The following is a 21,008-nucleotide window of genomic DNA, read 5'->3' as shown; positions in this document are numbered from 1 at the left end:
GGCTGGAGTGTAGTGGCATGATCTTGGCTAACTGCAACTTCTGCCTCCAGGGTTCAAGCGATTCTCCTGCCTCTGCCTCAGCCTCGTGAGTAGCTGGGATTACAGGCAGCTGCCACCATGCCCAGCTATCTTTTGTATTTTTATTAGAGGTGGGGTTTCCCCATGCTGGCCAGGCTGATCCCAAACTCCTGACCTCGTGATCTGCCTGCCTCAGCCTCTCAAAGTGCTGGGAGTACAGGTGTGAGCCAACGTGCTGGGCTGGTTTCTACCTTTTATACTTAAATCTATTCTCTCCTTTGGGTTGATTTTTTTTTTTCTTCCTGTATAAGGTGTAAAGTTTAGGTTGCTATCCCTTTTCTTTTAATTTTTTCCACGTATACATATCCATTGGCTCCAGTACCGTTTGTTGAAAAGAGCTTTCTCTATTGAATTGCTTCTGCAACTTTGTCAAAAATCATCTGGCCATGCCTGGGTAGAATTCATACTTTTGAAAGTTATTTCATTATATACATAAAAGTTTAAACATTTAAAAGTACTCTGTATTCTTCATGCATTGCATTTTTAATTATGTAGGAATCACTTCCCAGTAAAGCATTTTTTGGGGGTGACCTTGAAGACAAGGCCAAACTTGCCCCCACCACCCTCCACATTGGCAGTGAGGTTCAACACATGCAATGGGAATAGGGACCACACTGACTTAAGTGTGTATGTATGTGTAAACCACCCGTGCTTCCCTCCATTCAGGGGTGGCTAGGATTAGGATAAAGACCCTACTAAGTAAATCGATGGGGCCTGGGGGAGTAATGTTGGGTGTAGGAAGAGTAGGCTGGTTACCTAAAAACATGCTCCTCTGGCATTTAAAACATACTCAGATAAGTGCACCTCACCAGAGAATGGAGGAATACCTAGGCCTGGTGAGGGACCGGTGGAACTTCCATACACCTGCTCTTTGCTATTTCTTCATGTCCTTGCAAAGTTCCCTAAGCATTAAGGAGAATAAGCAAAAACTTACTAATTTTTAACCTTTGTTTTCTCTTTGAAGCCATGTACTGGTCCTGCTAGGCTTTTCATCTAGAACAGTGTGACTCTTAAGACAAGTGGTCCCAGCTAAATCTAGAGTCTTCATCTATTAAGATCCAGATGGTGATGCCTGATACTTGACCGTAAAGCTATCACCTGGAAGGCTCACAGCATTGGATTCGTTTGCAACAGAGGAATGCCACATGTCAGACAGTTGGCTTTTGGATAAACCAGAGCCAGCAACAGGAGAAAATCGTCTACTTTTCTTCTGCTTGGGTTATGCCTAGGAAAAGGTTCCCACCTGGGTTCCCTGCTTCTAGGAGGGTTAGAATTCAGGACAGACTTCAGCTTGAAGTATGTAGACATAGGACTCAGACTCCATAGGTAGGGTCTGTAGAGCTTCAGAGAGCTGGGATTCTTTGGCCTAGGCTACCATGGTTGGAGAATGATGGATTCTTGTTCTTGGAAGGAACATGGAACATCTGGAGGAAGTACAGGACTCAGCTTGCTAACCAGAACAAGTCATGTAAACAGTGACAGTCAATGGAGCTGTAAATATTAGAGCCGTATCTCTTTAGATGCAAATCCCTCATAAGGTATTGGCCCATAGCAACGATGTACTACACAGTAAAATGAGTTTGGCCCCTGAGTCATAGAAGAAGTCTTCTAGCTCACGAGGAAGGGGACATTCAGAGGGGTGATGGTGCAGCAAATTGAGGGACTTGGTTTGAACCCAATTCTTGGTGCTTTTATTCCTATGGTATTTTATTCCAAAGATATTAGAGCAGCTTCTCTCTGTGGGGTACTGTTCTACACATTTGGGATAAATCCATGAACAGACTAGCCATCTCCCTAGACAGGCAATAGACATAGTGTATAAATTACATGGTGTGTTAAAAGGTGACAAGTACAAATGGAGAATAAGGCAGATGGGGAGAGGCTAAGGTATGTGATTAAAGATATAGGTGGTAGTCATAGGCTTATCAGGCACCATTGTGGAAGTGAGATTTGAGCAGAGCCTTGAGAGTGAACTAAGCAGATGTCTGGGGATCCAGGCAGCGGGGAGGGCTGGAGCCAAGGACCTGAGGCAGGAATGTGCTTAGCGTGTGCTGTGGACTTTCCAAAGTGCACACTGTATCTTCAGTTGGGCTAATGGAGCTTGAGAAAACTGGAGGAATCAGACCTTCAACCTCCAGTTTGTCATAGAAGGAGCTGGTTCTCCTGAGAGCCTCCATTATGGCTGGTCCATTTTCAGTCCGGGTTATTTTCACATGTCATCATCACTGTTTGTTTCAGGGAATGTGCACACCCAGGAGCTCCAAGGTCCAACCCAAGAAGACGTGGAGATGCTTGAAGCAGCAGCAGGTGTGTACACTACTTTAAGTTGATAACGGACAGGTTGTTTGATGGAGTACTCGTTTCACTGGTCCACATCCGCTGCCTACTCTGAAATTTCTTGAATTTATAGTGCATAAAAAATTAAAAACTTTCCAACTAATTCTTTCAGTATTGCTTATTAAATAATAACTTACTGTAAACTGGGCATACTGATTCCTCCAGTCTCTTCAATCCCATTTGCCATAGAAAAAGTTGGTTCTACTGGGGGCTTCTGTTATTGCTGGCCCATTTTCAGTCTGGGTTACTTTTATATCTCATCATCCCTGTTGATTTCAGGGAACATGCAGACCCAGGGATGCCAAGATCCAAACCAAGAAGAACCAGAGGAGCTAGAAGAAGAAACAGGTGTATATACTACTTTACGTCAGTAATCAACAGGTTGCTTGGTGGAGTACTTGTTTCATTGGTCCACATTTGCTGCCTATGGTAAAATTTCTTGAATTTATAGTACATAAAAAAATTAAAAACTCTTTTCATCTAGTTCTTCCAGTATCTCTTATTAAATAATAACTTACAGTCAGGCACAAAGGCTCATGCCTGTAATCCCAGCAACTTGGGAGGCTGAGGCGGGCGGATCATTTGAGGTGAAGAGTTCGAGACCAGCCTGGCCAACATGGTGAAACCCCATCTCTACTAAAAATACAAAAATTAGCCAAGCGTGGTGGGTGCCTGTAATCTCAGCTACTCGGGAGGCTGAGGCAGGAAAATCACTTGAACCCGGAAGGTGGAGATTGCAGTGAGCCGAGATTGCACCAATGCACTCCAGCCTGGGTGACAGAGTGAGACTCTGTCTCAAAAAATAAATAAAAAATATAAACTAGGCATTCTGATTCTTCCAGTCAGCTCAATCCCATTTGCCACAGAAAAAGTTGGTTCCACTGGGGACTTCTGTTCCTGCTGGCTCATTTTCAGTCTGGGGTACTTTCGTATCTCATCGTCACTGTTTATTTCAGGGAACATGCAGACCCAGGGATGCCAAGATCCAAACCAAGAAGAACCAGAGGAGCTAGAAGAAACAGGTGTGTACATTACTTTGTTGATAATTGACAGGTTGCTTGCTGGAGCACTCATTTCATAGGTCCACGTTTGCTGCCTATGCTGAAATTTCTTGAATTTATAGTACATAAAAAATTTTAAGCTCATTCCATCTAGTTCTTCCAGTATTTATTAAATAATTTATGGCTGGGCAGAGTGGCTCATGTGTGTAATCCCAGCACTTTGGGAGGCCTAGGTGGGCAGATCACTTCAAGTCAAGAGTTTGAGACCAGCCTGGCCAACATGGTGAAACCCCATCTCTACTAAAAATACAAAAATCAGCCGGGCCTGGTGGTGTGTGCCTGTAATCCCAGCTACTCAGGAGGCTGAGGCAGGAGAATCTCTTGAACCCGGGAGGCAAAGGTTGCAGTGAGCCAAGATGGTACCACTGCACTCTAGCATGGGCGACAGAGCGAGACTCCATCTCTTAAATAAATATAAACTGAGCATTCTGATTCCTCCAGTCTCTTCACTCTCAAGTTTGCCATAGAAAGAGTTGGTTCTACTGAGAGTCTTTATCATGGTGGCCCATTTTCAGTCTGGGGTATTTTCATATCTCATCATCACTGTTTATTTCAGGGAATGTACAAGTCCAGGGATGCCAAGATCCAAACCAAGAAGAACCAGAGATGCTAGAAGAAGCAGGTGTGTACACTACTTTATGTTGGTAATGGACAGGTTGCTTGATGAGCACTGGTTTTACTAGGTCCAGAGTAGAGTTGCCTCCTACTGACATTTTCTTCAATTTATGGTATGCAAGAAATTTTTTTTTTTTTTTTTTTTTTTGAGACGGAGTCTCGCTCTGTCGCCCGGGCTGGAGTGCAGTGGCCGGATCTCCGCTCACTGCAAACTCCGCCTCCCGGGTTCACGCCATTCTCCTGCCTCAGCCTCCCGAGTAGCTGGGACTACAGGCGCCCGCCACCTCGCCCGGCTAGCTTTTTGTATTTTTTAGTAGAGACGGGGTTTCACAGTGTTAGCCAGGATGGTCTCGATCTCCTGACCTCGTGATCCGCCCGTCTCGGCCTCCCAAAGTGCTGGGATTACAGGCTTGAGCCACCGCGCCCGGCGGTATGCAAGAAATTAAAAGCTCTTCCCAACTACTTCTTCCAGTACAGTTTATTGAAAAATGCCGGGTCCAATCTGCAGACCCTGGCCGAATGATGGATGAAAAAATGCACTCAGACACAGATATCCAGCGAAAGAGCAGGCCAGGGGACCGGGCTGCCCACAGACACTGAGGAGGGTGCTGTAAAGAGTTAGCAGCTGTGGCCCTGACAAGCTGGCATTGCGGGCATTTATTTAGAACAGATTTAATGACAAAGGCCTTGAGTCAACACACTTGTGGGCAATTCACATGGTCATGCCCCGCCCCTGCATGTGGGTGATGAAAGGCCATGTTTCTGGAGACATGATAAACAAGCTATACAGACAAACTCGCCTGCATTCTTTTGTACCTACTTCTTACCCTTTGCCCCGGGGTAAGAACCACTGCCTTCAACTCATTCTTAGCTGAAGCTTTGTAACCCCCCCACACCCCACTGCCTTCCAAGGTTTGCATTTTTCCTACAATTTCTCCCACCACCGTGACCAGTCTCCTACAGAAAAATAGGTTACTATAAACTGGATTATCTGCTTTTCCTGTAGGTTCTCACACACTGGTGTCTACTTCTGGACTTTGTGCTTTTGTTAAATAACTGATATTGAGGGTTACCTATTAACAGATGAATTAATAGGCATCTGTAGTTTTTATGTCGGTGGCCCTACGGAGATTTTGACACTGAGAAAGTAAAACACACATTCTAGTACTCAGTTTAGTTTTATCAAAGAAATACCTGTGCATGTATGCAAGCCCCAAAGAGTCACAGAAACAGAACTTGTAATGCAAACCGTCAATCCTCCAGGCCAGCTCTTGAGGTCTCCTCTACAGAGACATCCACCCACTACTCTTGGGGGCTACTTCTGATACTTGTTTCTATGGTCATAAGTGATTAATATTTCCTGCTATTTCTTAGTTTTCCAATCAGTTATCTACTGACTTCTTGTCATGGTAGGTATCTCTCTTCCCTTCTATCCTCCCATGACATCACTTCTCCTGTGTGTGCAGCATCAGCATTCAGTATCCTGAGCCTATAAATGGATGCTGAGTCTTGCAATGAAGGTTGTGTGCTGCAGTAGTTTCCTAGGGCCACTGTCAACCAATTGTATGACAAACTGGATAGCTTAAAACAAATCTGCCGGGCACGATGGCTCACGCCTGTAATCCCAGCACTTTGGGAGGCTGAGGCAGGCAGATCACGAGGTCAAGAGATCAAGACCATCCTGGCCAACATGGTGAAACCCCATCTCTACTAAAAATATAAAAATTAGCCGGGCATGGTGGCATGTACCTGTAGCCCCAGCTACTCAGGAGGCTGAGGCAGGAGAATTGCTTCAACCTGGGAGGCGGAGCTTGCAGCAAGCTGAGATGGTGCTACTGCACTCCAGCCTGGCAACAGAACAAGACTCCATCTCAGAAAAAAAAAAAAAAAAAAAGAAACCAACAAAACAACTCTTTGAGAGGCTGAATGATATGGTTTGGCTGTGTCCCCATCCAAATCTCATCTTGAATTCCCATGTGTCATGGGAGGGACCTGATGGGAGGTAACTGATTCATGGGGTGGGTCTTGTCCTCACTGTTCTCATGATAGTGAATAAGTTTCCAGAGATCTGATGGTTTTATGAAGGGGCGTTCCCCTGCACATGCCCTCTCGCCTCCCAGCATGTAAGTCGTGTCTTTGCTCCCGCTTCACCTTCTGCCATGATTGTGAGGCCTCCCCAGCCATGTGAAACTGTGAGTCCATCAAACTTGTTTTTCTTTATAAATTACCCAGTCTTGGGTACGTCTTTATTAGCAGTGTGAGAATAGACTAATACATCAAATAACTGAAATCAAGGTGTTGGTAGAAAGGCTCTAGGGGGAAGATCTGTTCTGGTCTCTTCCAGCTCTGGTGGCTGCCAGTATTTCTTGGGTTGTGGCCTCACTGCCACCTGCTATGTCTTTTCCTCTGGGTGTCTGTGCCTCATCTCCGTCTGCTCCTACATTAGGAGGATACCGTGCAATTGTATTAGCCACCCCACCTCCACCAAGATAATTCAGGATAAGTTCCTCTTCTCCAGATCCTTAATCATTTTTCTGGGATCACATCGAGTAATATTTATTCTTTTGCCATATACCTTTATATGGATATGTCATGGTTTATATTTAACCTTTTCCTGTTGACAGAAATCTAGGCTTCCAGGCTTTTTTAAAAACATTAAGCAATACTTTGATAAATGTCCATATCACATTGTGCATATCCATAAATACTTCTGTAGAAGACAGTCTTAAAGTAGGACTCCTAGACAAAAAGATATATATAATCTAAAGTTTATAGTCAAATTGGTCCTTTAAAAGGCTGTAAAAAAATGTCATCCACTGTGATATTGTGGGTGTCTTTTTCCTTCCAACTATCAATAAAAATTATTTCAAATATTTGCCAAATTAATAGAAATATCATGACTCAATACATACTTTGCATTCCTTTTTGTTACATGTATATATCATGTGGTAAAGTCTGGGCTTTTGGTGGAGCCATCACTTGAATCGTCTGCATTGTACCTATTAAAGGAATTTTTCATTCCTCAATTCCCTCCTACCTTCCCACCCTTCTAGGTCTCCAATGTCTATTATTCCATTGTATATGTACATGTGTACACTTATTTAGCTCTGACTTATAAGTGAGAACATGTGGTATTTGTTATCCTGTGTCGGACTTATTTCACTTAAGACAATGGCCTCTGCTTCTATCCGTATTGCTGAAAAATACATTATTTTTTATGAATACTCTTCATGTGTATACACACACACATTTATCCAACCATCCATTAATACACACTTAGGCTGATTCCATATCTTTGCTATTGTGAATACTGCTGCAATAAGCACAGGAGTGCAGGTATCTTTGATTTTTTTTTTTCTTAGAGTAGATACCCAGTAGTGAGATGGCTAGATCAAATGGTAGTTCTATTTTTAGTTCTTTGAGAAATCTAATATTTTCATAGATTTTGTACTAATTTACTTTCATACCAACAGTGTACAAGTGTTCTATTTTCTCTGAATCCTTGCGAACATTTGGGTTTTTTGACAGCGGCTTTAATTTGCATTTCTCTGCCTAGTAGTAATGAGCATTTTTTTAATGCTTCTTGACTATTTGAATGTCTTCTCTTTAAAAAAATGTCTGCTCATGTTCTTTCTCCATTTTTTAATGGGATTATTTTGTTTAAACTGAGGTCCTTGTAGGTTCTGGATATTAGCCCTTTGAATGTATACTTTGCAAATATTTTCTCCTATCCTGCAGGATATCTGTTCACTTGATTACTTCTGCTGTGTAGACACTTTTTAATTAAATCACACTGGTTTATTTTTGTTTTTCTTGCATTTGCTTTTGAGGTCTTAGTCATGAATTCTTTGCCAAGGCCAATGTCCAGAAAAGTTTTCCTTAGATTTTCTTCTAGGATTTTTACAGTTTCGGGTCTTACATTTAAATCGTTATTCCATCTTGAGTTAGCTTTTGGATATGGTGAGAGACAGGGTCCAGTTTTATTCTCCTGCATATGGCTAGCCAGCTTTCCCAGCACCATTTATTGAATAGACTGCCCTTTCCCCAGTGTATGTTTTTATTGACTTTGTGGAAGATCAGCTAGCTGTAGATATATAGCTTTATTTCTGGGCTCTCTATTCTGTTACATTCATCTATATGTTTATTTTTGTACTAGTACCATGCTGTTTTGTTTCCTATATCCTGGTAGTATAATTTGAAGTCAGGTAATGTGATGCATACAGATTTGTCCTTTTTACTTCTGATTGTTTTGGCTATTAGGGCTCTTTCTTGGTTCCATAAGAATTTTAGGATTGTTTTCTCTAATTCTGTGAAACATGTCGCTGGGAGTTTGATAGGAATTGCATTGAACTGATATATGGGAAAGTATGGTCATTTCAGTGACATTTATTCTTTTGATCCATGAGCATTACTTGTGTCATCTATAATTTCTTAAGTTTATTTGTAGTTTTCCTTGTGGAGATCTTTCACCTCTTTGGTTGAACATTCCTAGGTGGTTTTTTTTTTTTTTATGCTATTGTAAATGGATTGCCTTCCTAATTTGGTCCTCAGCTTGATCATTATGGTGTATAGAAAGGCTACTGATATTTTTACATTGATTTGTTTTAATACTAAAACTCTATGAATTCATTTATCAAATCTAAGAGTCTTTTGAAGGAGTTTTTAGCGTTTTCTAGATATAAGATCATATTATCAACAGATAATTTGGCTTCTTCCTTTGCAATTTAGATACCTTTTATTTCTTTCTCTTGCCTGATTGCTCTATGACTGTCAGTACTGTGTTGAATAGGAGTGGCGAAAGTCGGCATCCTTGTCTTGTTTCAGTTCTTGGGGAGACTGTTTTCAACTTTTTCACATTCAGTATAATGTGGGTTGTGGGTTTGTCATATATGGCTTTTATTAATTTGACATATGTTCCTTTGAAGCTTAGTTTGTTGAGGGTTTTTAATGAAGGGATGCTGAATCTTACCAAATGCTTCTATGCATCTGTGGAGATGATCATATAGTTTTGTTTTTAATTCTGTTTATGTGGTGAATCACATTTATTGATTTGTGCGTGTTGAACCGTCCTTGTATTCCTAGATTAAAACCTACTTGGTCATGGTATATTTTTTATGTGTTGTTGGATTCAGTTTTCTGGTATTGTTGAAGATTTTTACACTTATGTTTATCAGGGATAGTGGTCTGTAGTTGTCTTTTTGTGTCCTTGTTGAGCTTTGGTATCAGGATGATACTGGCTTCATAGAAGGAGTTAGCGGGTACTCCCTCCTCTTCAACTTTTTTTTCTGCAACAGTTTCAGTAGGATTGGTACCGGTTCTTTTTTGTATGTCTTGTACAATTTTGGTTGTGAAATACATCTGGTACTGGGATTTTTTTGTTAATTTTTTAAAAAATTACTGATTCACTCACTCCTTGTTTTTGATCTGTTCAGGATTTATATTCTTGATTCAATCTTGGTAGGTTGTATATTCCCAGAAATTTATTCCTTCTTCGTTTTTTAGTTTGAGTATAGAGTTGTCCGTAGTAGTCTCTGATCTTCTGTATTTCTGTGGTATCAGTTGTAATGTTTCCTTCTTCATTTCTGATTGAGTTTGTTTAATCTTCTCTTCATTCATTAGTTAGTGTAGCTAGCCATCTATCAATCTTGTTTATCTTTTAAAGTAACCAACCTTTGGTTCTATTGATCCTTTGTATTGTTTTTTTGGTCTCTATTTCTGCTCTGATTTGTTATTTTTCTTCTAGCTTTGGGTTTGATTTGTTCTTACTCTTTTTCTTTGAGTTGCATTGTTAGGTTGTTAATTTGTATTTTTTTTTTTTTAATGTAAGCATTTAATGTTATAAACTTCTTAAAACTGATTTTGCTGTATCAGAGGTTTTGATGTGTCTCCATTTTAGTTTCAAAAAACTTAATTTCTGTCTTAATTTTGTCATTGACCTAAAGATTGTTTAGGAGCAGTTGTTTAATTTCCATGCATTTGCATGGTTTCGGGAGTTTGTCTTGAAATTGATTTCTAGTTTTATTTCACTGTAGTCTGAGAAGATACTTGATACAATTTCAATTTTTAAAAAATTTATTGAGCCTTCTTTTGTAGCCTAACATATGGTCTATTTCAAGGAATGTTCCATGCACTGATGAAAAGAATGTGTATTCTGCAGTTGTTGAGTAGAAGGTTCTGTAAATGTGTGTTAGGTTCATTTGGTCTAAAGTCCAATTTAAATTCAGACTTCCTTTATTGATTTTTCTGTCTTGATCTGTCTAGTGCTGTTAGTGGGGTGTCGAAGTCTCCCACTATTATTGTTTTTCTGTCTTTAGGTCTAGTATTTGTTTTATGAATCTAGGTACTCTGATATGGATGTATATATATTTAGGATTGTTATATCTTCTTGAATTGATCCTTTCATCATTATATAATAACCTTCTTTGCCTTTTCTTAAACTATTGCTGGTTGAAAGTCTCTTTCAATTAATATAAGTATAGCTACTCCAGTTTGCTTTTTGTGAAGCAAAGGGGGAAAAGTGGAATCTTTTTCTAGCCTTTTACCTTCAGTCTATAGTGAAGTAAGATGAGTTTTTTTTTTTAAAGCAACATATATTTGGCTTATGTTTTAAAATCTATTCCTCCAGTTTGTATCTTTTAAGAAGAGCATTTAATCCATGTATGTTGAAGGTTAATCTTGATATATGATCTTTTTTCCAGTTACAACGTTGATTTCTAGTTGCTTTGCAGATTTTTTTGTTGTTGTTCCTTTTCTTTGTGATTTGATGGAATTCTGTCATGCTATCATTTGATTTCTTTCTTTCTCCTTTGTGTAATTGCTTTATAAGACTGGTGTATTCTATACTTTTGTGTATTTTTATGATGGCAAGTATCAACCTTTTATTTCCATGTTTAGAACTCCTTCCGGTATCTTGTGTAGTACAAGTCTAGTGGTGACAAATTCCCTCACTGTTTGCTTGTCTGAGAAAGACTTTATTTATTTATTTATAAAGCTTATTGTAGAGGATACAATAACTTTGGGATACCAGTTTTTATTTCTTTAAACAAAACACCTTTGAAAATAGAATTCCAATTCCTTCTAGCTTGTAAGTTTTCTGCTGAGAAGTCTGCTGTTAGTCTGATGGGATTTGCTTCATAGGTGACTAGATTCTTTTCTCTTATTGATTTTAGGAGGTTTTTTTCCTTTACATTACACTTAGTCTGATGAATAAATATCATAGTGAGGACCTACTTGCAATGCATTTTTTTTGGAGTTCATTAAGCCTCTTATATCAGGATGCCTAGATCTCTTGCCAGAGTAGGGAAGTTTTTCTCAGTTATTACCACAACAGGTTTTTAAAACTTTTTGCTTTTTCTTCTCCCTCAGGAATACCTATGATTCATAGGTCCAGACATTGTATGTAGTCCCATACCTTTAGAAGGCTTTGTTCATTTTTTAAAATCTTGTTTATTTTTGTCTGACTAAATTAATTTGAAAGACCTTCAAGTTCTGAGATTCTTTCCGCTTCTTTGTCTAATCTATTGTTGAAAGTTTCAGCTATATTTTGTAACTTCAATGAATTTTCACTTCCAGAAGTTTTATTTTATTTTTCTCTCAAAAGTCTCTTTGGTGAATTTCTCATTCATATCCTGAATTTATTTTCTGATTTATTTGTACAGATTTTATGACTTCTCTTGGATCTCACTGAACTTCTTTAAAATATTTTAAATTATTGATCTGGCATTTTTTACATTTTCATTTTGGTTAGGGTCCATTGGTTAGGATCCATTGCTAGAGAGTTAGTACAATCCTTTGGGGGTGTCATAACACCCTGGGTTTTTTCATATGCCAAGAATTGTACACTAGTTTCTTACATGAAGAAACTATCACTTCTTATTTTTGCATTTACTCTTTAGATGGGACTATTTTTTTCCCTTGAGGATGTGACTATAACGTATGTTTAGTAGGGTCATTTGGCTTTTCTGAGTGCTTTCATTGACAAAGACTGTATGAATTCCTTGGTTATAGACAGTATTAGTGCAGTGGCTTTCTAAATGTGGTTTTAGTAGTGGTTTACTAGGTGTGTGCGTAGGCTCTTGGTCTCCTGTGGAGCCAGGTTAGTGAGGTCTTGAAGCTTATCTGGTTCCCAAGCACTGTTTACTTGTGTCAGCAGCTTTTGTATTGGGTTGTGTAGTTTGACATCTAGTCCAGTACATGACCCTTGCAGGTTAGAGCCAGCTGCAGCAGTTGCAGTAGCTTTTATGCTTGATCTTTGTTCACCAGGAGAAACTTTCTTGTGCATCAGGCAATGGGCTGATCTGTGGAATGCATAGTGGCTCGGGCTTCATGATCAGTCATGGAGGGGTGGTAGTGAAGTTGGGTGCAGCTGGACAAAGCAAGCCTATCCTAGCTGATCTCTGCTGGCCAAGTTGGCCTTTCTTCCTTTTTCTGTGCCCCAGCTTCTTCTTATGAGTTCTCTGTTGGGCTCGAGTATTCTCTCCTGATACTCTATTTGAATTGTGATTATCTATTTGTTTTGTTTGTTTTTGAGACAGTCTTGCCCCATTGCCTAGGCTGGAGTATAGTGGTATGATCTTGGCTTGCTGCAACCTCCGCCTCCCTGGTTAAAGTGATTCTCCTGCCTCAGCCTCCTGAGTAGCTGGGATTACAGGTGTGTGCCACCATGCCTGGCTACTTGTTGTATTTTTAGTAGAGACGGGGTTTCACCATGTTGGTCAGGCTGGTCTTGAACTCCTGACCTCAGGTGATCCACCTGCCTCGGCCTCCCAAAGTGCTGGGATTACAGGCATGAGCTACCACACATGGTTGTAATTACCTATTTGTAAGTTTGGTTCTAAGAACTGGCACCCAATGTCTCTAGTCAGCCATCTCGAACCTCCTCAATCCACAACACTTACTTTTTCTTTGTGGTGAGAACACTTAAAATCTATTCTCTCTGAAATGCTGAACTATATAATACATTGTTATTAACTACAGTTACATTGCTATGCAATACATCACAGAACTCATTCCTCTTGTCTATCTGAAACTTTGTACCCTTTGCTCAAAATTTCTCCTCTTCCTCTCTCCTTCTCCCACCCTTTTCCCCAGCCTCTGGTAATCACCATTCTACTCTCTACTTCTGAATTTTACTTTTTTAGATTCCACATACAAGTGGCATTTGTCTTTATGTGTCTGACTTATTTCACTTGGCAAGAAAAAATCAGTATGTCAGAGAGATTTTCACTCCCATGTTCATTGCAGCACTATTCAAAATAGCCAAGATATGAAATCAACCTAGGTATCCATTAACAGATGAATGGATAAAGAAAATAAGGCCTATAGATGTAAAAGAATACTATATAGCCTTTAAAAAGAAGGAAATTCTATCATTTGTGACTATATGGATGAACCTGGATATTATGGTAAATGAAATAAGTCAGGCACAAAAAGGCAATTACAGCCCCATCTCACTAATATATGGGATCTAAAAAACTTAAACTCATAGAAGTAGAAAGTAGAATGGTGATTACCACTCATTCCTAATATTTTTACAGATATGTAATAGTTACATATCCTTATGGAGTATATTCTACGAATACATTTTAGTCTACCAGGTGCCCACTTTCACTTAGATGAAGATAGTAGTAGCTTTCTGCCTGTTTTCCCTGCCTTCTTTCTTACACTGATGCATCATAATCTATTCTTTACAAAACCAAGAGCTTTAAAAAATTAAGGTGTCTCATTCCTTGGTTTTTGAAGCAAAGATATTCATGATCCAGCCTCCTACCACGTGCCTTGGTCACTGTACTCCAGAATGCTCATTTCTGTCTCAGGATACTTAACAGGCCCCAGAAGGCCTCTAAGAACAGCTAGGCTCAATCCCTCCTCACCTCAGCCTCTCTAGACATGCTGGCTCTTGTGCTGTGACTGATCCCACAGTAGTTATTTTGGGAAGAAACCCAGGAATGGGAAGAATGGGAGAGACAAAGCCATGATCTTCAGGGCAATCTAGAGTCCAAGCCCTCACCAGCTGAAGCTGTATGGGCACAGGGACCTGGGAAACTGGCAGGCTCTACAGTTACCGGTTCCCTAGTGAGTTGGGTCAGTCTTCAGTGAGTGGGGGACTCTCATCTGCCCAAATCCGTTGTTGCCCTCAAGTGTTTCAAGGAAGTGAGATACAATCTGATAGCTGGTGAGTGAGGAGGGCTCATGGGGTCCCCTCTACTGGCTAGAAGGTGTTACTGGGGTTCTGAGCTGGTCAGAGAATGGGGTAGGCACCCTCAAGGGGCTTGCAGAAAAAATTCTGGGTAGGCATTCACCTTGGCCTTCCACCCTGTCTGAAAGGACTTCAGACTGACTTCTCTTCTGATGATTCTTCTCCACTCTCAGTGTATTTTCCTCTAGTAAGAGACATCTCACTATGATCCCTTCTCTGCCCTCTCCTAAAGGTGTTCTTGATCTCTCTTACATTGTTCTGTATTTTTCATTTGTATATACCATCAAATTATTTAACTATCTTCAACTTTTGCAACTTTTTTTTCTTTTGAGACAGAGTCTCACTCTGTCACCCAGGCTGGAGTGCAGTGGCACGATCTCGGCTCACGGCAAGCTCCGCCTCCCAGGTTCACGCCGTTCTCCTGCCTCAGCCTCCTTTTGTAACTTTCTACCACTGCATTCCCACAAAACCTGGGAAGGCAGGGTTTGTCTTATTCAAGTCTTTGGGGTAGGAACTTTGTAATTGAATCATTCCTAATTCTGAAACTTATTCTTGCCATTGTTCTCCCCCATTCCCCATCTCTAGACCACAGAAGAAAATACAGAGAGAAGATGAAGGCTAAACTTTTGGAGACATGGGACAACATCGATTGGCCTAAAGATCACGTATATATCCGTAATACATCAGAGGGTGAACATGAGGAACTGCAGTGCCTGCTGGATCCTAAGAGGACTAGAACCCAGGCTCAGACGACAGTCTTGGTGGGGAGGGCAGGGGTTGGGAAGACCACCTTGGCAATGCAGGTTATGCTGCACTGGGCAAATGGAGTTCTCTTTCAGCAAAGATTCTCCTATGTTTTCTTTCTCAGCTGCCATAAAATAAGGTACATGAAAGAAACTACCTTTGCTGAATTGATTTCTTTGGATTGGCCGGATTCTGATGCCCCCATTGAAGAGTTCATGTCTCAACCAGAGAAGCTCCTGTTTATTATTGATGGCTTTGAGGAAATAATCATATCTGAGCCAAGCTCTGAGAGCTTGGATGATGGCTCACCGTGTACAGACTGGTACCAGGAGCTCCCGGTGACCAAAATCCTACTCAGCTTGGTGAAGAAAGAATTGGTTCCCCTGGCTACCTTACTGATCACGATCAAGACCTGTTTTGTGACAGATCTTAAGCCCTCGTTAGTGAATCCCTGCTTTGTACAAATTACAGGGTTCACAGGGGAAGACCTGTGGGTATATTTCATGAGACACTTTGAAGACTCAAGGGAGGTCGAGAAAATCCTGCAACAGATAAGAAAAAACGAAAATCTCCTTCATTCCTGCAGTGCCCCCATGGTGTGTTGGACCGTATGTTCCTGTCTGAAGCAGTCGAAGGTGAGGTATTATGATCTCCAGTCAATCACACAGACCACCACCAGTCTGTATGCCTATTTTTTCTCCAACTTGTTCTCCACAGCGGAGGTGGATTTGGCAGATGAAAGCTGGCCAGGACAATGGAGGGCCCTCTGCAATCTGGCCAAAGAGGGGCTGTGGTCTATGAACTTCACGTTTGACAGAGAAGACACTGAGCTCGAGGGCCTGGAAGTGCCTTTCATTGATTGTCTCTACAAGTTCAATATTCTTCAAAAAGGCAACGACTGTAGGGATTGCATTACTTTCACCCACCTAAGTTTCCAGGAGTTTTTTGCAGCCATGTCCTTCGTGCTAGAGGAACCTAGAGAACTCCTTCCCCATTCCACAAAGCCACAAGAGATGAAGATATTACTGCGAGATGTCTTGCTCAACAAAGAAGCCTACTGGACTCCAGTGGTTCTGTTCTTCTTCGGTCTTTTAAAAAAAAACCTAGCAAGAGAACTGGAAGATACTTTGCATTGTAAAATGTCTCCCAGGGTAACGGAGGAATTATTAAAGTGGGGAGAAGAGTTAGTTAAGGCTGAAAGTGCCTCTCTCCAATTTCACGTTCTACAACTTTTTCACTGCCTACACGAGTCCCAGGAGGAAGACTTCGCGAACAAGATGCTGGGTCATATCTTTGAAGTTGACCTTAATATTCTGGGGGACGAAGATCTCCAAGCTGCTTCATTTTGCCTAAAGCACTGTAAAAGGTTAGATAAGCTAAGGCTTTCTGTTGGCAGTCACATCCTTGAAAGGGACTTGGAAATTCTGGAGTGAGTATTACAAACCATTTCTTTCTCAACTTTCTCCTGTTTTCTCAGGCTCTGTACAAATTCATTCATGCAAAACCAGGGATGTGTTGTCATTATGTATTCATGCTTATTTCTGACCAAATGGTCTAGAGCAGCTCCAGCTTGAAAGAATATTGTCCTTTAGGCATCATCTAGTTTCCTAGCTAATTTAATTGATCTACTTACAGAGAGATCTTTATATCTTAGGCATATAATATGGAAGGTTTAAGTGCCAGGCATTGTGCTAAGACATCTACTTGTATGTAACTGAATGCCCATGACTGAGTGGTTATTAGTTGGGTGTGGTGGCACACACCTGTAGTCCCAGGCACTCGGGGGCTGTGGTGGGAGGATTGCTTAAGCCAAAAAGGCAGTGGTTGCAGCGAGTGGAGATCACATCATTGCACTCTAGCCTGGGCAACAGAGTGAGAGCCTGTCTCAAAAATAAAATAAAGAATAACCACCCCCAAGGTGAGGCTGATATACATTAAAATTTGAGAACCACTGCTCCACACATAGGAACATTTTCCTTTGCTCATTTCTCTGTCTCCTTTTGCTACAGTGCCGAGTGCTGTCAACCCTCCCAATGGATCATGGAAACTAGGGGTGGTCTTGCAACCCCCATGCCCCCCACCCAACAGATCTAGGGAGCCAAAGACTTACCACAGATACTTGAGGTTGTAAGCTGAGTGTCTCAAAGCTTTAAGAATCAGGGGGACAGTCATTCCCAGCTCATTAGAGCTGAAGTTCAGATGGGTCAGCTGTAACCCAGAAGGACAAGAATGAGGTCCTGCAAAACTAAGCTTATTATTTTTACTTCAGTAAGAGAGCGACACCTTACAGAGTCTAGTCATGTCTCGGGAGCAGGAAGTCAGAGGACATGTATAGAGTTCTAGAACCTGAGCTGGATGATTTTTAAGGTGGGTGAGTTTTAGGGTGGGTAATGAAAGATAGAGAATTGGTTTGGATTGAACAGAGTTTCAGATAACTGCCTTGCATCGATAGGCCAGAGTCTTGAAGCAAGTGTTGAGGATTAGCATGGGTAAGTAAGCCAGGAAGTTGGCTCCTACTCTTATCTACCAAGAGCAGCTCTTTCCTGGAGCAGGTAGTGAAGGTGGTTTTGTCCGATTCCAGTATTATTTGGCACAAAAACAGGCCTGTATGCTTCGTCCCAGATGGCTGAGTACAGGGACATTAAACCGCACATTGATTTCAGTTTTCAATTCCTATCCTGGGGATATTCTGATTAAGTAGATATGAGATGGGCCCCAGAAATCTTTATTTGAAAATGGACATGTGTGTTCACAACCCCCCTGCCCCATTCCCACACACCCCCGCCAAAACTGGAAACATGACTCTTAACAGTGCTGCAACTGTGGGCTTGCAGGGTATGACTGCATATACCCTTTAGGTACTTAAGAAATGTTTCTTCTATTTTACTTCCCTCATCTCTTGTGAAATAAAAAGCTTGATTTATGACTTTAATACTCGATTACTTTTAATAACATTCAGAGCCCATTACATTAGGAAATTTTTTTTTTTGAGACGGAGTCTTGCTCTGTCGCCCAGGCTGGAGTGCAGTGGCGCAATCTCAGCTCACTGCAACCTCCACCTCCCGGGTTCACGCCATTCTCCTGCCTCAGCCTCCTGAGTAGCTGGGACTACAGGTGCCCGCCACCATACCTGGCTAACTTTTTGTATTTTTTAGTAGAGACGGGGTTTCACCGTGTTAGCCAGGATGATCTTGATCTCCTGACCTTGTAATCGGCCCACCTTGGCCTCCCAAAGTGCTGGGATTACAGGTGTGAGCAAACGTGCCCGGTCTTTTTTTTTTTTTTTTTTTTTTTTTTTTGAGATGGAGTGTCACTCTGTCACCCAGTCTGGAGTGCAATGGTGCGATCTCGGCTTACTGCAACCTCCACCTCCCAGGTTCAAGCCATTCTCCTGCCTCAGCCTCCCGAGTAACTGGGATTACAGGCATGCACCACTACGCCTGGTTAATTTTTGTATTTTTAGTAGAGACGGGGCTTCACCATGTTGGCCATGGTGGTCTCAAACTCCAGATGTCAAGTGATCCTCCTGCCTTGGCCTCCCAAAGTGGTGGGATTACAGGCGTGAGCCACTGCACCCAGCCCCATTAGGAAAATTGTAATAATTTTGTTAGGGCTTCTTTCTGTGTCCCATAGATTGTGTTCCAGGTGCTGCTTGAGGCTAATTTGCTCTTATGGTGTTCTCTCTCTCCCTCGTGAAGGACAAGCGAGGTTGATTCCAGGATGCACGCATGGAACAGTATTTGTTCTACATTGGTCACGAATGAGAATCTGCATGAGCTAGACCTGAGTAACAGCAAACTTCATGCTTCCTCTGTGAAGGGTCTCTGTCTTGCACTGAAAAATCCAAGATGCAACGTCCAGAAACTGACGTAAGTGTGAGATGCCAGCAGCTCAAGAGGATACCCTAGGAAAATCACCCACCTTCTCTCTTTTGATGAGTACTTCTCTTTTGAGAAGTACAACTTCTCTGGATCATGAGGTCAGGAGATCGAGACCATCTTGGCTGACATGGTGAAACCCCATCTCTGCTAAAAAATACAAAAAATTAGCCGGGGTTGGTGGTTGGCGTCTGTAGTCCCAGCTATCCAGGTGGCTGAGGCAGGAGAATGGTGCAAATCTGGGAGGCGGAGCTTACAGTGAGCCGAGTTCACAGCACTGCACTCCAGCCTGGGTGACAGAGTGAGACACTGTCTCAAAAAAAAAAAAAAAAAAAAAAAAAAAAAAAGATTCCCAGGAGCTCAACTGCAGAGACCCCGCATGTTTGGGGTGGGACCTGAGAATGAGCGCTTCTCACAGGCTACCATGTCATGCTGCTCTTGCTGGATCGTGGACCACACTTAGAGTAGTGTTGACATGCAGGCCATCCAACCTCTGGCTATCTGTCTGCCAGAAGGCAAGCTAGGTGCTCAGGACGATACAATAAACTGTGCTTGTATTTATGAAACTACTACTTAAGCAAAGTAGGCTGAAATTTTAAAATGCTGATCTATCACGAATGATCTCATGCTAGAGGTACCTGTAGACAAAGTAATTTTTCCCTAGGGCCTCAGTCCTGCTGTTTTGAGCTGGATTTGAAGGAGTAGAAAACCTCAAGGGTATGGTGGAGTCAAAGCATTCAAGAGGAGCTGCAGACACGTGTAGTCTGAGACTGTTTCGTGTCTTAAGCAACAGTAGGTAGTGTCTGATGAGTCACTGCTGCCTTCCGTGAGTACCGGGTGTCTCCTGTGTGCCAGGTTCTGTTCTCAGTTCGGAGGTTCTAGCAGTGAAGCCAACAGATGGCTCCTGCTGTCAGGGATCTTACATTGTGTCAGGAAAGCAAACAAAATGATCAGAATAGGACCCAAGAGGGTGGCATCTCCTGAAGAAAACTGGGGGTTCAGAAAGGATGTGTGAGGAGGAAGGTGGCTTGCGTTTTTTCGGTAGGAAAGGCAAAAGGGCCTCACTGAAAACGTATTTGGGTGAAGATTGACATGACTCGATGTAGGGAAGGAGGAGGGACTGTGTCTGTGGATACCTGGGGGAAAACATTCCAAGACAAGAAAACAAGATAGAAGTCACCATGAGGAGAATGTACTTAGGATATTCAAATGATATCAAGAGGCCGTCAGCACTTCTATTACCAGTTCTGGACATTTATTTCTGTCCAGTGACATGTTGGAGCCAGCTCCTACAAGCTGGTGAGAGCCACTTGTGTGTGTACCTGTCTTTGTAACTCTGTTTAGTGACGGCAAGTAGGCAGCTCGAAATTGGCCATGACTGGCTTGGAGGATTTACACCACAGAAATTGGCAAAGCTATAAATTAGGACTTTTTTTTTTTTTTTTTCCTGGAGATGCAGGGGTAACGTTTATCAGCACACCACTGCATTTGATGTGTATGTCCTTCCTCTTGGAGGCAACACCAGGGTTTCCTAGGCTTGTCCTGGGATGAATTATGGAGAAAGATGAGCTGCAGAAAAGGGAAAAAGTATGTGAATTAAAAACAGAACCTTTTAAAATAAAGGTGAGCAGGGGGCGTGTCCTCTCCAGAGCTGGAGGACAGCTGTGGACGGAAGCGTATTGGTCCCCTGCTAATATGATCCAAAGAGGAATGAGGGACAGGGTCTCAGATCTGGCTTGAAAATAGGAAGAAATGAGCAAATGGAGGTGGACCTTGCATAACAATTAAGCAGAGAAAACTATAGAGAAATGCATAGCATTGAATCTGAGGTGGGATTTGTTTGAATGATCTGGCATCTAGGCCAATGAATTCTACCTTGGTTTTCCACCACCATTAGGTCTCACTTTTCCAGGTCTAAAGCCTAGATGCGTGCATTGATTCAACCGGTTAAGAGTGAAAGGTTTGATCAGAATTTTCCTCAAACCTCAGTGGTACTAAGTGAGCTGGACCAAACTCATGAGAGGCAGGCATAGGGGGCTGTGGCTTTCATTTATTTTTTAAAAATACATTTAAGTTCATGGGTACAAGTGTATGTTT

General features: G+C 41.7%; 1 protein-coding gene across 1 annotated transcript in view; it reads left to right on the top strand.

The window, feature by feature from the left end:
* The window catches only part of NLRP13 (NLR family pyrin domain containing 13), a 41,611-nt gene that overhangs the window by 6,461 nt on the left and 14,142 nt on the right, over positions 1–21,008 (top strand). The window contains exons 2-6 of the mRNA XM_010387055.2: positions 2,317–2,385; positions 2,695–2,763; positions 4,033–4,098; positions 14,875–16,462; positions 18,732–18,902. Of these exons, the coding sequence (XP_010385357.2) occupies positions 2,317–2,385; positions 2,695–2,763; positions 4,033–4,098; positions 14,875–16,462; positions 18,732–18,902 (1,963 nt within the window). The remainder of the gene's footprint in view (positions 1–2,316; positions 2,386–2,694; positions 2,764–4,032; positions 4,099–14,874; positions 16,463–18,731; positions 18,903–21,008) is intronic.

Source organism: Rhinopithecus roxellana, chromosome 12, assembly GCF_007565055.1.
Source record: "Rhinopithecus roxellana isolate Shanxi Qingling chromosome 12, ASM756505v1, whole genome shotgun sequence".
Taxonomy (NCBI): domain Eukaryota; kingdom Metazoa; phylum Chordata; class Mammalia; order Primates; family Cercopithecidae; genus Rhinopithecus; species Rhinopithecus roxellana.
Note: the sequence above shows the minus strand (reverse complement) of the source record. Positions and strands in the feature narration are given on the sequence as shown.